This window comes from Paramisgurnus dabryanus, chromosome 2, assembly GCF_030506205.2.
Source record: "Paramisgurnus dabryanus chromosome 2, PD_genome_1.1, whole genome shotgun sequence".
Lineage (NCBI taxonomy): Eukaryota > Metazoa > Chordata > Actinopteri > Cypriniformes > Cobitidae > Paramisgurnus > Paramisgurnus dabryanus.
Genome location: NC_133338.1, coordinates 21543864 through 21560434, shown reverse-complemented (window position 1 = coordinate 21560434; position 16571 = coordinate 21543864). Strand labels below are relative to the sequence as shown.

General features: G+C 43.1%; 1 protein-coding gene across 4 annotated transcripts in view; it reads right to left on the bottom strand.

Annotated features, from left to right (window-relative positions):
* kdm6ba (lysine (K)-specific demethylase 6B, a) overlaps positions 1-16571 on the bottom strand; it is a 99755-nt gene that overhangs the window by 9100 nt on the left and 74084 nt on the right. For 2 of the 4 annotated variants that reach the window (XM_065269899.2, XM_065269901.2), the window contains 9 exons: positions 15500-15573; positions 8056-8138; positions 6459-6551; positions 5081-5204; positions 4659-4965; positions 4205-4438; positions 3897-4061; positions 3287-3802; positions 36-3145 (listed from right to left, as the gene is read on the bottom strand). In XM_065269899.2, coding sequence (XP_065125971.2) covers positions 36-3145; positions 3287-3802; positions 3897-4061; positions 4205-4438; positions 4659-4965; positions 5081-5199 — 4451 coding nt within the window. In that variant the 5' untranslated portion in view covers positions 5200-5204; positions 6459-6551; positions 8056-8138; positions 15500-15573. Of the gene's footprint in view, positions 1-35; positions 3146-3286; positions 3803-3896; positions 4062-4204; positions 4439-4658; positions 4966-5080; positions 5205-6458; positions 6552-8055; positions 8139-15499; positions 15574-15838; positions 16165-16571 lie in introns of those variants that run through there. The other 2 variants (XM_065269900.2, XM_065269902.2) reach the window with 2 other exon arrangements.

Sequence of the window (16571 nt, the reverse complement as noted above, 5' to 3'; positions counted from 1 at the left end):
AATGTCGTGTTTCAGAAACTGCAAATATCACTTACTTGCATGCTCGGATGATTTCACTAGCTGTGTTTTTTATGTTGATGTCCTCCAGAGGGATCCTCTTCTCTTCAACCTCTGATGCAATAAATGTCTCCCTGTCTCCGCTCTCCACCTTTATAAGGCGTATCTTCAGTTCTTTGGGTGGCCCATCGGTCAATGCCTTTAGTTTCTGCAAATCATCAGAACATAATGCTGATGATCCAGATGGGAAATCGGAGGAATGCCCAGAAATGCTAGTCCTGTCTTCACTCCGTGCCCACTCTTCTACCTCACTCTGGGATCGTCCACATTCCTCTTTCCTTCTCTTCTTGTCTCCATCACGCTCGTGTTCCTTCTCCCTAAACTCCTTACTCTGAAGGTCTAAGTTACCCAGCACCTTCCTACTCTTCTTTTCTTTGTGTGTCTTTCCATCCCTATGTCGTCGACTGGAGCTAGAAGACGATGAGGAGGAAAGAGATGCATCATCTTGTTTTTCCCTGTGCTTTTTCCTCCTCTCCTTCCTGTCCTCATGCTTCTTGCTACTGTGTTTGTGTTTCCTCTCTCGGTCTCGTTCTCGGTCTCTATGTCGGTCTTTTTCTTTATCAGGTTTGCACATCTCTTGCACCTCTGCCTTCGAGTGGTCAATAGAAGGGAGTATGTGTTTGTTCATCTCATAGTTATGACCAAGTTCAGCTAGTGAAGACTCAGAGATAGTGGTTAGCTTTGGCCGTCTTTCGACTAACTCTTTTGGAGTTATAGAACGCTTCTCTTCTGTGGTTTCTTCTTTCTTGTAATCCTCATCATAATTGTCCAGAAGATCTGACTGGCTTATCTTCCCCTCTGATGCCCATTCTGTAGGTGAGAGGGATTGGGGCTGAGCCAAGTTACTACTGGGAGAGGTTTGGGTTGGACTGCTAAAGCCTGGGTGGCTGGTTAAACCTGATGTTGGTGAAGTGCTTTGTTGTTGCCGGCAAATGTCAGGTCCTAGGGAAAGGGAAGAAGAATACTTCACTCCCAAAAAGGCATAAGGAGGAGGGCGACCAAAAGGCCCACCACGATAGGTGTATTTCTGACTCTCAAGCACAGAAGCAAGGTTTTTAAACATGCTGTTCACACCCGTTTGATGGAGGTGTGGCCGCTGAGGTGGTGGTGGTGAACAAGATGGAGTATCATCTTCTCTATCTACTTCCTCTTCATCATCATCACACTCACTTTTTTCTACCTCTGGAAGGCCATACAGCTTAGCCAAGTCACTATGGCGATAATTTGTTCCTGCTGTGGCCAGAATGCTTTCTTGAGACTGCATGCTAATGGGATTCCCTGACTTAGAAATCACCTTTAGAACGTCCTCTTCTTCCTCGAGTGAAGAAGTACGGCTACAAGGAGACGCCAGTGAACCTTGCCGACTTAATACGGGTGGACTGGCATGGCCATCCTGTTGATAATCGCCAGCTGGAGATTGTTTGATGGCAGGCACAAGGTCTGGAGCAGGTAAGTAACTCTTTAATGGAGCCACATTCATAGAAAATGGTAGTTCTGGTACTGCCTGTTCCCCAATGTGACCAGACAACATCTCTTCTTCTTTCTTAATGGACTCATCCAACATCTTCATAATGTTTGCCAATCCATCAGGCAAGAGCTCAGAGGGTTCCTCTTCAAATTGTGCACCATCAGAGTCACCACTGCAGCTGTTAGCACTGCTACCAAGAGTTTCAAGCCCTGCACTAGGCCTGTGTTTTTGCTGCCTTCTTTCAGTCATGCCGACTGATGTGCAGGAAGACTGAGTATGCTTAGGGAAAGCCTGATAAAGTTTAGGTGGCTCTCGCAGGGGTGGGGGGTTGGGCAAAGCATCCATAATCCCAGCATTATGAGAGGCTTTTAGCATGGTGGTATTTTTAGATGGGTCAGGTTTTATTTGCGTCCTGTGGTTCTGGTTGTCAGAGAGGCTGACAAGACCGGGCTTTGAAGGGCATGTGGAAATTCCAGTGGCATTTTGGGAAGGAGGACTCAAGGGTGTGCCATTCTTCCACTTCTCTCTCTGCCTTTGCTTCTCACGTGCATATTCTGTCTGTGGTGTGAGAGGAGGTGGCTGGGAACGTTCCAGAAGAGTTGTTGGGGTTCCAGTAGGACGTGGAGTCACTCCACCTCGACTCAACCAGGGATAGGGAAGGGAATTCTGACTAGGGGGTGAAGCGGAGGAGGGTACATTGGCAGGAGACAGACGTGGAGGCTCAGGTGCACTACTTGAGAGAAAACGCTCCAGACTCTTGATGGCTGACTCATTGGGAGGCTTTGTTTCTTCCTCCTGTTTTCTTCTTCTCTCCTCTGCTTGCATATGGCCCCGCAACTCTGCATCAAGTTTATTTAAAGCATCAGCAATGGACTGAGGGCTTGGGGCAGCATTTTGCAAAAATGGGTCTGGGTGGACTGAGGTTGGAACAGTAGCTGCCTGAGAAACTGAGGAAGCTTGGATGGGCACTGTGGTGTATGAAAAATTGGATACTGTCTGAAGGGCTGAGTTCACTGTAACAGGTGCTGAATGTTGAGGGCTTTGTAGGTGTAAACTGACTGCCTTTGGGGGAGTGTTAGAGGTATTGCTGGTGATGACGCTCTCCCCTGATCTCTGATGCCCTGAGTTTAGGGAGGAGGGAGCTGAGGATACTGGGGTGTAGTTAAGCCTACTCTGTCCTGTGTGGGGAATAGTGGGCTGCTGAATCGGAGATTGTGCCACTCTGTGTGGCTGTGAATAGTTTCCAACACCAGGGTGGATATCCTGATACCTTGGATGTGGGAGGTTTTGACTATTAATGGATACATGATTTGGGTTTGAGATTAGCACAGAAGAATCTGTGGTTCTCCAGTTATTTATAGTGATGGAATTGGAGCAGGGGGTAGGTGGTGCTGAGCTCATTGAAGAGATGCTTTCAACATTTCCAAAGAGTTCAAGTGAGCGAGAGGGATGGGGAGTTTCCAGGTTTGGGGTAATCACAGGGGCTCGGGCAGATGCCTGAGTTGGGCTCACACGTTGGGGGGTCCCTGGATCCTGGTTGTTCCCACCAAGCCTATTATGTCCCTGGGAAGGGCGAGCAACAACCTGAGAATCCCCTTCTGCTGAATAAGTACAGGACTCCTGAGAAGAATACATAGATAAAGTAAATATAAAAAACATCTCTTTATTATAATAATGTTTTAGGTCTCAAATAGGTCAATATTTTTGAGCACCAGAGGCAGATTTTGTAAAGAAAAGCCATTAAATGTAAGAATTACTTACTTTATGCTGTCCATGTGTAACTTGGTTCCTCCAGGGTTTATGGAGGTTGTGCTGAGGTACTGTGGCCTGGGTTGGACTGCTGGCCGGTGGGCTGGTGGAATGAACCAGTCCTGGGTGAGGCTGGAACTGGGGGTGACTGTAAGGCACAGTGGTGTGGTTTGCTGGTGAGGGTGCTGGGCGCTCCCTATCTGCCTGCAGTGATGATGATGATGATGTAGTTGGTGGAGCCTGGCTATTTGAGGAACAACCCCTAGAATCATGTCCTCTTTGTTGAGTAGTACTCTCTGGCTTCCCTTGGACTGTAGATCTGTTAATGGAATAGGGGTCTGTAGAATGGTGGATGTGAGGGTTCTGAGAAGGTGTCCCCTGTGTTTGTGGTGGCTGATAGGTCTTGTGTGATTGTGGAGGAGGACCTCTGCTTTGTCCATAGCCTCTTGTGGGGGGGATAGTAGGTGGAGACATAGTTGGATTCAATAGAGGGGGTTTGTATGAGAAACGCCCAATTTCTGGCTGGTCCTATGAACCGAGAATAGGGAGAATTAGCCAACCGAAAATACATATGACAAAACATATATCAACATTTCATTAAATTGATCAATTTGTTACCGACCTGGAAATCCATGTGTCCGCTTTTTCGCTCTGATTGGTTCCAGGGTTCTTCTTTGTGCACTGGGTTCCAAAATCCAGGTTTGTGAGGGGGGTAACGTGAGTTTGGCTGCTGATTTAGACGTACAGGTGGCCCAGGTATTCGATTTGTGGATGAATGAAAAGTCTGCTGAAATTAAACAAAAATAGACTTTATACTCCTAAAAGAGAATTTTGTAGTGCTTTTAAACAGTTTACACTGTTGGAAAGCAGCTTTACAAATGTGTACACATGATAAGCTCTTCATTTAAAAAAGATGGAACTGATGCCAACCTCGGGCTCAAAGCTCTTTTTTCTTTTGCTGGGGCTAGGGCAATCTTCCATGGGGCGATGCAGAGATTGAGTAGGGGTGGGCTGAATAACTGAGTGCTCTCCCAACGGGGGCCCTGGCCGCTTTAACGGCCCAGCATGAGAGTGAGGGCCCCTGGGTTGCTGCTGAGTATGAGTCCATAGATCAGTCAATGGAGGCATGGGCCTGGAGCCATGCTGAGGATGAGGAGCACCGTACTTTGAAGGGAAGAAAGACAGGTTGGTGTGTGGACTACATATGTTCTACATGTACATTTTAATTAAAAAAACATGAAATCTCATTATAGATAAAATAGCTATTCATTCCTAAAGGTAATTTGAATACATTCATATCAAGCAAATTAATTGAATGTATTTCTAATACACATCAAGACAGCACATTAAAGGTATTATTATAAATGTAAGGGTCAATATCCACCTTCAGTAGCTGATTGGCTCGAGCTGCCAAGTGTGCAGGAGGTCCTGCATTATAACTATTATGCAGCCTGTTGTGATCATCACCAGGTAAGGGATCATATCCCTGGCCTGTTCTGGTTGGTTCCCAAGGCCTGGGAGGTGCAGGGGGTAACCTTGGGGGTAATCCTGGCATCAAAGCCTGAGACAGATCATGCTTGTCCCCTCGAGGTAAGGGATTGTTTAAGAATTTATTTGGATGGTTTATCCCAGTCATGTGACTGGGAGTGAGATGGGGGTGGAATTGGTGTTGATTTACACCAGGTAAGCACCTATCAGGAGAAAGAGTTGGAAAAGGATATTTGAAGTTGTTAACTAATGCAATAATCAGAGTGATCCATAATATCTAGTTCTTGTTGTATGGCCATGATGAAAAGGTAAATATACCTGGGGGGAGGTGGCCAGGCGCGGCTGCCCACGGGAGCCCATGGTCCACGGTTAAGACCGTCCAGAGGAAAAGGGTCCCGTGTGCTGCACCCACCAAACTGTTCTGCTGTGTGATTCATCCAGCCTATTAAATAAACAAACATTTAGTCACATGCATATACAAAGCTCTATGCATTTTTGTAGAGGCTCACAAATTTTGGTTAACCTTACCCTGGAGGGCCGGAGCACTGCAGAGTTTAGCTCCAACCCTGATTAAACACACCTGAGCAAACTAATCAAGGCCTCATGATCACTAGACAATCACAGGTGGGTAAGTTTGATTAGGGTTGGACCTTAACTCTGTAGTGCTCCGGCCCTCCAGGGTAAGATTTGGGGAACCCTGAACTAACCCATGCTGAACTGGGTGTTTTGGCTTACCCAAAAGGATTTGGTTCACACAAAAATAAAAATACTGTCAGTCTTGTGTTGATCTAAACCTTTATTCTGTTGAACACAACAGAAGATATTTTGGTAAGTGTTAATGGCTCGTTATAGTCGTGCGTAGGTCCTACGGAGTAGTAGCGACGGCGTAGGTTCCACGTCGGTTTTCATTTATACTTTTGGGTCGTCGTCCGCGTCGACGTGCAAACACACGCGCGACCGCTGGTGGGCAGTATCCACGCTTGTTACCACAGTAGCAGCGCGATCGTCAGAGAAGAAGAAGCGTGCCAAGTTAACCCACAAACGAAGAAGAAACAGCAATTTGTTGTGCATAATTTGAGAAGACCAGCAATGATGGAAGTAAATAAACAGCAACTTTTGATGCAGTTTGAGTTAAATCACTCCTCAACTTGGCTCTTCTTTGTTTTCACCGTCACAAACGGAAATACCATATGACAGTTTTTTTCCCTGGCGGGAGGGGTTCTGGTGGACCAATCACAGCGCTTGCGGTCCGCGTAGATCTGATGCTCTGTTAAAATTTTGCGAGGTGCGCGTCAGGCTACGTAGAGCTACGCACAGGCTACGGATAGAAACCTACGCACGACTATAAATCGCCCTTTAGGTATGCACACTATGAGTTACTGTTACTAGTATTTTTTTCCTATAATGGAAGACAATGGGTACCATCAACTTTGTGGTTACCATCATTTATCAAAATATCTTCTGAGGGTAAATGATGACAGAATTTGTATTTTAGGTGACCTATCCCTTTAAGTCTGACTTGAACTGTCAGACAGCAAAGTTTGTAACTTTATCTTTTACTACCAAATACGTTACTCAACTGTTTGTTTTTAAGATAAAAGGTACACATGCCAATTGTCTTTACTGATGCAAAAATAGCTTTCAATTGAAAAACACTAGACTGTGTAACTGTTCTTTAGAAGGTCTTAGTACTCACCACACTAGCTGCAAGTGTGAAGCCCTCCACTGCACAACAGAAAGGGCCACTCACCAACACGATGAAGAAGCTATTTACTGTTTCTCCTGCCAACTAGAAAGTGAAAAAGATTGGGCATAAGGATGAGGTACAAATATACAGTCTAATCCATTATACACACAGTGGTAAAACATCATTTGTAGGCTATACGAGTGTTTGGCCTGAAGGCAGCTGTAAACAAAGAAACCCTCTACACGTTCAGTACCATGGGCTGTCTCTAGGGGGCAGTACTCTGCTGTTCTCTAATGGGAGAAAAGTGTGCACAGATGGGCTTGTGGGAGTTTACCTATAGGGTGAGTACACTGAGGTCATTATAACCCTTCCTGGGGCCTCTTGGCACAGGGAAAGAGTAAAGAGAGGGAGGGACGAGTGGGGCTCTGGAGTCAAGCCAGTGGTGCATGTGTACATAAAGCAGTGTGTGTACTTGTGTTGGTTGAGTTTGATTATTTGTGTGTGTGTGTGTGTGTATGAGACAAGAAAGACACTGAGGTTAATCTCATTAGACCAGGCGTGATGGAGAGAGGAAAATGAGATGGGGATGGAGGAAAACCAAGAGAGTGGGGGGCTGGGGGTGGCAGCAGAAGGTCTAAACAGGATGAAGGGATAGATTAGGGAAAGGAGGACAAATCTAAAATTAAAGTGTCCTTTTGGGAGACTCCAAGTGAGAAGACCGGCTGTGTTCCCATTGCACACACGCAACACACAGAGCTTCCCACGCAGTCTGAACAAACACGTCACCACACTGGATGCACAAACATTGGCTTGCACGCACATACACACAATTGAAATGACTTGGCACACAATTATATGCATAAAGACGCCCAAGAGAAAGATGGCCAACACACTAATTATGGACTTGGCAAAAGTGCATGAAGTGGCCCACAAACGCTTTCTATAGTACAAAACGCACACAGCAACTTATTATTCAACCAAACAAGTCACATATGCAAAACCTGCCAAGCAAAAAATGCAGTATAACCTGATGGGTTGCTACAGGAATATAAACAGGAAAATGTAAAAACAAGTCTCTAATTCTCAGAGTCCTTGTAGTTAGGTTGTATTTTTGACATTGAGGAAATAATTATTGGAAGATCAATTTTTAAGTGTATTCTAAGACTGCTTGGACACAGCAAGTGTGTGGGGGTGATGCATTCATTGCTCAGCAGGTTTAGTAAGACTTCAATGGTGTGTATTTTGAGCCTAGCACAGCAACCCACCCACTCCGCTCTGGCTCACGGTTTTCACACTATTAAAAGGCTTCTAGGATATTTCAGGAACTCTGGATTTAGCTTTTAGTAAGAACAAAAATAAACGTGACACTGCAGTTCATTATTACACCCATGTCACTCCTGTGCTCAGGGACACAAAGAACATCAAACAATCTGAGTGCCTATCATTCAGAACATTCTGTATAAGCTTGGCCTCTTTTGTGTGTGTTTGTTTGTTTATGATATACACTGACAGTACAGAACATTCACACAGATTACATCTGGACCTCCCATATGCACCCTCAATTTTGCACACACATGCATAAATAATCTTAAATGCAAACTTTTACCTGTCAAATGAGCATTGGATAGCACCTCTCAAACTTTTGAAGAGTTGAGTTTAGCACCAATAGTCAATCATCTCGACCGATCACTGTGGGGAAAAAACAGAGGTATTGGTCAGTGCTTTGATTTGGCTTCACACTCATTTGTTTTCCCAATCTGCTATAACTTTTCCAACCAGAAGGGAGGGGCAATTCATAGCCAGGCCTTGCAGCTGTTCCATCACTCAACTATGATGGACAAGGTGTGAAAAAAGGCATTGCATTTTGTAAGACAAATTGTGTTTTGGGGGAAGGGAGTAACTAATATACACCAAAGCCTCAGGTTCGCCTACGTTGTTAGATTAGCGTTTCTCAACAGGGGCGCTACTGCCCCCCAGGGGGCTTTCAGAGGGCATTGGGGGGCGCTGGAAGCAAGATTTTTGAAAGGGAGGGCATTTATTACATATCTAAAAATAAATTAGTTCCGTAGTTTTGTTTCAAGATGCACACCAGCAATGTTTTTTAAGGTATGTTTGTAAAAACCACTTAAATATCCTAATATAACTAAGGCCTAGTCCTGGCTTAATCTAAACCTGAAGTCTGGGAAACGGCCCCTACGTACTGCAATTATGCGGGTAGCAACCGCATGGGACCGGAGAATACATCCTAGCCCAATTTTTCCACACACCTTCAGCATTCTAGTCTATATTCTCTGCTTTGTTACTTAGATTTGACTGAACAAACATTCAACCAATCACAAGCAAGCATATAAAGCAATTATTTCTCGTCCACATGCATGACACGAGAAATAATCTCAGAAGAATCGTCAACAAAACGCTTTTCCGCGAACCTGTCGATTTTCTCTTATTCCCAACTCATGTTCCCAACGTGTTTTATGACTGGAGTTATAGTACCGTATTATCCGCACTATAAGGCGCACTTAAAACCCTTTAATTTTCTCAAAAAACGACAGTGCGCCTTATAATCCGGTGCGCCTTATATATGGATCAAGCCCTGCATTTTTATATATGCAGCATTACGGCTACCATAGTCAGCAAACACAGGTACTGTGCTTTCTCACAGACTGTTTCTTTTACTGCGTGTTTACTGAATTAGGGAAAAGTTCCCCTCCACGTTTTGAGCAAGGCTGTGAGATATTGTTAATATGCACATTAACATTTAAACAACGTTACCATGGGAGTGGAAGGAGTTGTCAGAATGCTTAATAAAGTTTGACTTTATCTGACTGTTTTGTTGACATTACCTTTAGCACAGCTCCATCTAGTAGATGCATAACGCAAACCCAGTCAAACTTTGACTGCAGTATCTTCTATTCTATGCGCCTTATAATCCGGTGCGCCCTATATATGAAAACAGTTCTAAAATAGGTCATTAAATGAAGGTGCGCCTTATAATCCGGTGCGCCTTATAGTGCGGAAAATACGGGTACTGCCACTTAGTGGGCGCTTCAATTTAGACTTTAAATCAATTTCACAGCATGGCCAAAAAAAATCAAAACGTGAATGGACAACAAAAGTGATACGTTATGCACACCAGGCAAGTATGAAGTCAAATGTGAACCGGTCGTACATGCCATGGCCTTATTAGTCAGATATTTTGTGTTTAGGAATTAGTAAGTGACTAAAATAATGCCAACCCATAACTTGCATATATTTGAGCTTTTATAAAGTCACCATTTGCCTAGATCTGAAAAAAGAGGCCACATATTAGAGAACTACAAAAATAGATGTAAAAAATTAAATGTCATTTATTTGTATTTCTATTACATATTCTTAAATGGTTATAATATGAAAAGGAACAATGAAATGAAAGGCAATCCTCCCTTGACCATTTGAAGCACTGGAAGCTCTTTGGTGGTAGGCAGGACAGGAGTGAATCTGTCTCTCACACATAACAGTGAGAGTTATTGTGAGGAGGTGTCTAAATAAACAAGCTTGGTCCTATCATATGTGAACTTTTTGGCACGCACAGTTGTAGACTGTGACTGATTTGTTTTTTTCATTCTGATTGCACGCTGGAAACGAAACTCATGCTGCTACTTCAAACTCGAATACAATGACAAATCAAACGTTTTTACGAGAAACTTTTTAGCTCTTCCACTAATAAGTATTTCTAGTAAAGTGAAAGAGATATCACTGATTCATTTGATTTTGAATGAAAGCTTAATAGAAAGAGACAAACTGAAACAAGCACATGACAGCTAAGCATGTGACTATCTACTGTCTGACTGGGGAACTCCCATTAGTCAAACACGAAGAGGGCTTACCCCACTCCCCAGACTCCGCCACTCACTCGTTACGGTCAGGTGATCACGGACGCCCACCATAGTGACAGCATCGGAAATTTCTCACAGAGTTCCGTCATTGATATCTGCCATGATGTGTTGTGTTGAATGCACCACCATGGCGAACTGTAAAATTACATAGGGGTTTTTTCCCGTTTTACCAAACCGGGGAATCCGAAACTCATCGATGTTGATCCGACATCAGAGATGTTTATAAAAATGCAGTTGTGGTTATTGGTTGTTTGCCAAGTTTTACATCTGCTTTGATGCTACAGCCACATGGAAAATGTCACAAATTTTTACACACAATAAAGGCGTTCAGAAACCATTTGAAAGCCGTTATTTTTAAATAATTTTGATTTATCAACATACAGCAATCATATGATAATAAGAGAGTCCCCTGTTCACCCCACGTTGCCCCTCGGGTTGACAAAAATCCCCTTGACAACAAACATCAAAAAACTATTCCAGTTACTGGTTTGGTGCTGATCTGGTAAGTGTGACGACCAAACCAGCTGAAGGCCACGTCTGTGGGCGTCTCCAACTAACCCCAGGAAATTACCGTGTCAACTAACCAACCATACAGATAGACAGAGGTTAAAAAAATAAAAAGTGAACTCGTTTCAGAACACTGATTGCGGCTGTCATATTCTTTTTAATGAATAGTGAATCACACAATAATAGGCAATATGGAAAATACCCTTAAATCAGATCTCTCACTCCAAAATGTGCTGTGTCATGTGAGTGATGTCAAACCTCAACGTGTCCCATCAGCTGCCCATTAAACTTTACAAAAGCCAAAACAGCTAAATGTGTATGCATGTAAAGGCAAAAAAATGAAATCGGAATGTAGAAAACGTGAGAGCGGAGAACAGATTGGAAAAACAAATAGGTAGTGGAAAGACAGCAGGGAAAATGGAAGAGCTGGAATGTTTCTCAGTGAGCAAAGGGGGCCGGCGGAAGGGCACGTGGGTGAGAATTCACATTTGGCCATTACATAACCCACCTCCGATAGAAATCTCACACGCACAAGCACGAGAAAACCCAACGTCATATTTGGATTGCGTCTGTTCCCTGCCTATGATGCAAGGCGGAGCATCGTGACGGCATCTCTGCTTTCCAAGCCAGCACTTGTAGCCTCCACAAAAACACACCCCCACATGCGACACAGTGTACATTCTGATCCAGAGAGAGAGAGAGAGTTCAGCTCAGGACACGCTCAATGCTTTTCGTTTTAGTGCCTGCTGCATAATCAGATGGCTGCATATAACTTTTGTGAAGACCTTTTTCACCAAGTCTTCCGCAAATCTTCCCGGCTCCTGTGCATCGTTTATGCACATTTTTATTATGCCAAAATAAGCTCAAACATTATGTAGCATTGACTTTAAGCACTAATTATTGATAAATATTCAGAGTACATCAGAAATGTTTAAAATGCTCAGAAAACGAGCTCAGTTGCAAAACCCTCTAAGTGCATTCTGACATGTTTTTAAATTTATCGGACTATGAATGCATTCTGCCATTTACATAAGTATATGATGAACCTATAATACGTGCCATCTAATTTTTGACAGAGGTGGCATTTAGAGGTTTTTGCCTCAAGATTCTTTTATTATGGGGAAAATTACATTTAGGTTAGCCTATACAAAATACTATCATTCTTTAGAATAAAGGAGATGCTAGAAAAACCAACACCAAGGCAGGAAGTGTTAGTCAAAGAGACCTAATTCTTGAATTTAGGCTTTGGTCACAGTATGAGTCTATTTTAAGAGAAACTGATGCTTTTCTTAGTAACTCTAGTGGTAAGAGTAAATAATCAGTGTCAGGTGCTGTCATTGTGGTGAGTAGTACTGAGAAACACGGTTAGTCATTACCCTGTACGAGATGTAGGCCATTACTGACAATGATAGTAATCGCAAAAGAACAATAAGCTCAACATGAGTACTTCTGTTCACATCTTAAATGACAAACATTTAAACAGGAAGAAAGAATCAAAAACAGAAAGTAAAAAAAATCTGCTTTTGTGAATGTGCCAACATGTGACATTATTGAAAGCAGAACAAATAAATAAGGGGGCTATGATAAGACAGGAAGTGTAAAAGGAAGTGGGCCTCTCAGAAGAGATGAGGAAGAGTGTATCTTAAAGGGACTCAAAGGAGCATGATGTAACTTCCTGTGGAACATACGCTTTGTATTTATGAATGGTCCTTAACACAAGAATTGTTCTGATGTCAAATTCGTAATTCCCATCAAACACTGTGTAGTATGTTTATGTGCTGTCTTGGTTATGTCACCATTCCTGTCACTCAGCTTGTGTAATCGACCTTCAGAGAAGAGTAAAACTTTTAAGGAACAGAAAAAGTTACTGGTGTGTTACACAACCCAAATGGTCCAAAAAGCTAAAAGATGAGTGTTGTGCATGTGAGACTGGCAGTGACTCAGTGTGTGAACGTCTGCTAGACATGAAAGTCTGGAGTGCGTCTACACAGCCATCTGCGAGCGAACTTTAAATGTGTTCAGTTTCACAGTATGTACAAAATGTCATTTTGAAATGTCAGGAAATAGTCTTTCATTATCTGCAGTGTTGTCAATGCCGAGTACCAGGAATGACTTCTCTCTCTGTGGTCATCAAAACATCATTTCTGGAACAGCCTAACCTTGATCATCTCTCTCTGTTTGTGTCTTATTAGCCCCCAAAAGCCCCCTCCTACATATGTACTTGTCATTTCCCAGAAGCAAGTGCATTAAACAAAAACAAAAAATACACACACACACCTGAGTGAGATGCAAAAAGGATAAAATCACAAACAACATGGATATTGGTTGCCACAGCAACTGGTTGCCGTGGCAGCACAAGAAAACACTAACAGAAAGTGGGAAAGGGATCCAGTTATACGGGATGGTGAGAGACGTTGTTCAGAAACATGGAATTTAAAACATCCCAAACAATTAAAATAGGATTTATTGACCATGAATATATCAAACATTTGACTTTAATGAGAGAGAGAGAGAGAGAGAGAGAGAGAGAGAGAGAGAGAATAGGATCAAATGTGCTTGTATGTGCATGTATGTGCTTATTATACAAGAAAAACAATCCCTCCTCAGTCATGTCTCCCCCTCACGTTATGACGCATGTCAGCGATCTGTGCCCTGCATCCTGGACACTCACTGCATCCAAAAAACATCTGACTGACTCACAAAAACATGACTGATCTTTCCCCCTAACTTATTCTTTTCAACCCCTCCCACTTGATTTTCACTACCATCCCTTTCATTTACTCACTCACTCTCTCTTTTTCCCCTCCACCCTGGTTTTCTGCCAAAGTGTGAGATAACAAACCGGACAAGATGACTCAGAGAAAGGAAGAGTATAAAACGTATTTTCCTTTCATTTGTTGTATCTGGGCATGAAATAAGTAATAAGATAAAGATAACAATCTTTCACACACTTCTTTAGTGAAATTCCTCTAGCTACTGTACTTAACTTCCTTTTCCTGTCACCACAGACTTTCCTCACTTCATACGCACACATACTCTCCTACAACTGTTACAGCTTAGTGGAATGAATGAGGAGTATTTCACAACCTACGAGATCTTTTCATCATTAAGCCCGTTTTGAAAACCAGTACAACTACTGTCATGCAAGCAAGCCTGGCTCACTGCCACCATTAAGGGCTAACAGAAGTCTATGCTTACTAAGCACTCCAGCAAGCCCACTGACCTACATCATCACTCTCTCCTCTCCTTACAACACACACGGTATGTGTGACAGTTCTTTCATCACTCAATACTACACACTTACACGTGAAAGAAAAATAAAGAGACACAATTTGAGACACACAAAACTATCTTTCAATACAATTTCATAGGCGTTTTGTGACTTTAGACTTTCTTTCACGCGGCTTTATGTTGGGAGGTGACGTCCCATTCATTCTCAAATTCAAATCAGCCGCTGATCTGCACTCGCCGCGCAACTTCAAAGCGAAACCAAACAAGCCTCTGTTATTTTATGTCGGTCGTGCTAATTGATCGGAAGTTGGTCTTCAAAGGGATCTTTCTGCCCCTCATATACCCATATATTTACTTCCACGGGTGTTTATGACTGCTCATAAAATGCAAAGTATACCCCAAACTGCCGAATTCCCCTTAACGTAATCGCCGTCGATAATGTAATCTGAGCGTTATGGCGCATCAAATCATGTCCGTGTTATAGAGAATTTCCGCTGTATGTTCCCTAAGCATCGGAATATGTATTTATGGCGAGAAAAACACCCCACCCCCAGGCAGGGCTGCGGGCTTGTAGTAGAAAACGATGCAAATGACTTCCTTTCAGACAGTCGCGTTTAGTTCAGCAGCGCAGACTAAAGCAATCCATTCAACTTTATGAGACAGGCCGCCTCAGTAGAGCCCTGCCCTCCAGTGTCAGACAAAGAGCAGCGGATCGCGTTGCAAACACACACACACACACACGCGCGCATGCATAAATATGAGGTAAATGCACACACAGCAAATAACAAGGCGACGGGCTTTTATAAGCTAAACTGTGTAAGTAACTCGACAATCAATGTTAAAAACGCTCATGACACTGCATTGGGTGAAAGACAAGTGTGTAGGCTATATATACATTAAAAAACACAACAACTAAAAAAATCAACGTGTCCTGGTTGAGCGGTCCACTATTCTTTGTTTGGCACGGGTAGGCAGGGCTCAATTTCAGGGATGGGCTGAGTGAGGCGAGCTGGGGCAGTTTACACAGCAAACCCAACCCCCTTCCTCCTAACACACGTGGGGATGAGACTCCACTACAATAATGAACACCTAAACAATTCTGCCTCCAATACCCCACTCAAGACTGACACTTAAATTACAGCATCAAACGTGGTTAAACATTGAAAACAAGTTGTTAAAAGAAACATTATACTTAAAATGATTAAAGGTCATTCATTTGTCCCAGGGCACGAGTTGGTCAGTAATGAGTTAACGCGTGGGAATGAGCTCTGATCTTCCGGTCACCCTTTACTACAACACATTCATTCACACAGACTGTTACAATGACGTAATAAAAAGTGTAACTTCGTTCGGACATGGCAAAAACACAAGTACGGGGCAGTTACGAGTATAGCACATGGGTAATCAGACGGTTTTAAAACTTAACAGCTGACTTACCTTTAGTAGTAAAACTCGTCCTGCGAGACCAGCTTGCGCCTCTAGTCTTTGCTCCCAAAAGTTAAGAAGAGGATCTGTTGGAGAACAAACGAGGACTTATTTTAGTTTTCCTTAAAACTGATCCGAGACGTCTTGTGCAGTACACGAAAAAGTTGTGAATGGAGATATTATTATTAATTTTGAGTGATTACATCTCATATTAAGCCATCCAGACTGAAGCCTGAATTACAAGCGGTGTTTTTGTTACAAACGCTGCTCGATTAATATGTAACAAGAACCGTCGCGTCTAAAACACGAGCTATAAACAAGAATGTGACAGTAAAACTCCTGCTTGGTTACCGGTGGTTAAGTAGGACAACTGCAACTTCCCAGCCGAGTGCAGAGGAATATACCGGTTGAACAAACACAATAATCCGCGTTTATTTTCTTAAATCCTCTGGTTCAAAAGCCTAAAGTCTGTTCTCTCTCCTATCCAATGGCGTGTTGCTGATATTTAATGTTGTCGTTGCTTGGTTAGTCTTCTCTCACTGTAGCGAGCACAGAGCTCTGTGTCTGAGTTAAAGCAGGGATCAAGTTGCGATGAGCGGCGCTGGGTTTTTTTAAAGAGACACAGCTCCGGCTGTGAGACCGCGCAAACACACAGGCACAGGCACGCATTCTCTCTCTCCCCCTCTCCTGTACAGAGCGCCGCCCTCGGTGTGACGTCAGCACACGGCCCCGGAATTCCCTGACAGCGCACAGTGGCGCGTCTCCGCCTGCTTCCTCATTTTAAGGGGGCTCGTGACTGTACTACTCGTACAAGCTCCTGGGACGACAGTTCCGCTTCTCAACTATGAATAAGTCTGAATACGATAACAATTCCTCATAATAAAAATAGAATACGTAGGCTTAATAATACGATGTACTCAAGACTTACACCTCTGTTAATCCAGTGACGTCAGAAGGAACGTTATTCCACGTTATTTTATATATACAAATACCAGAGACATTAAAATCAACAGATTATGTAAACAACTATAAAATAGACTGGATCTCTAATATAATCTGGACTTAAATAAACACACACAACAGT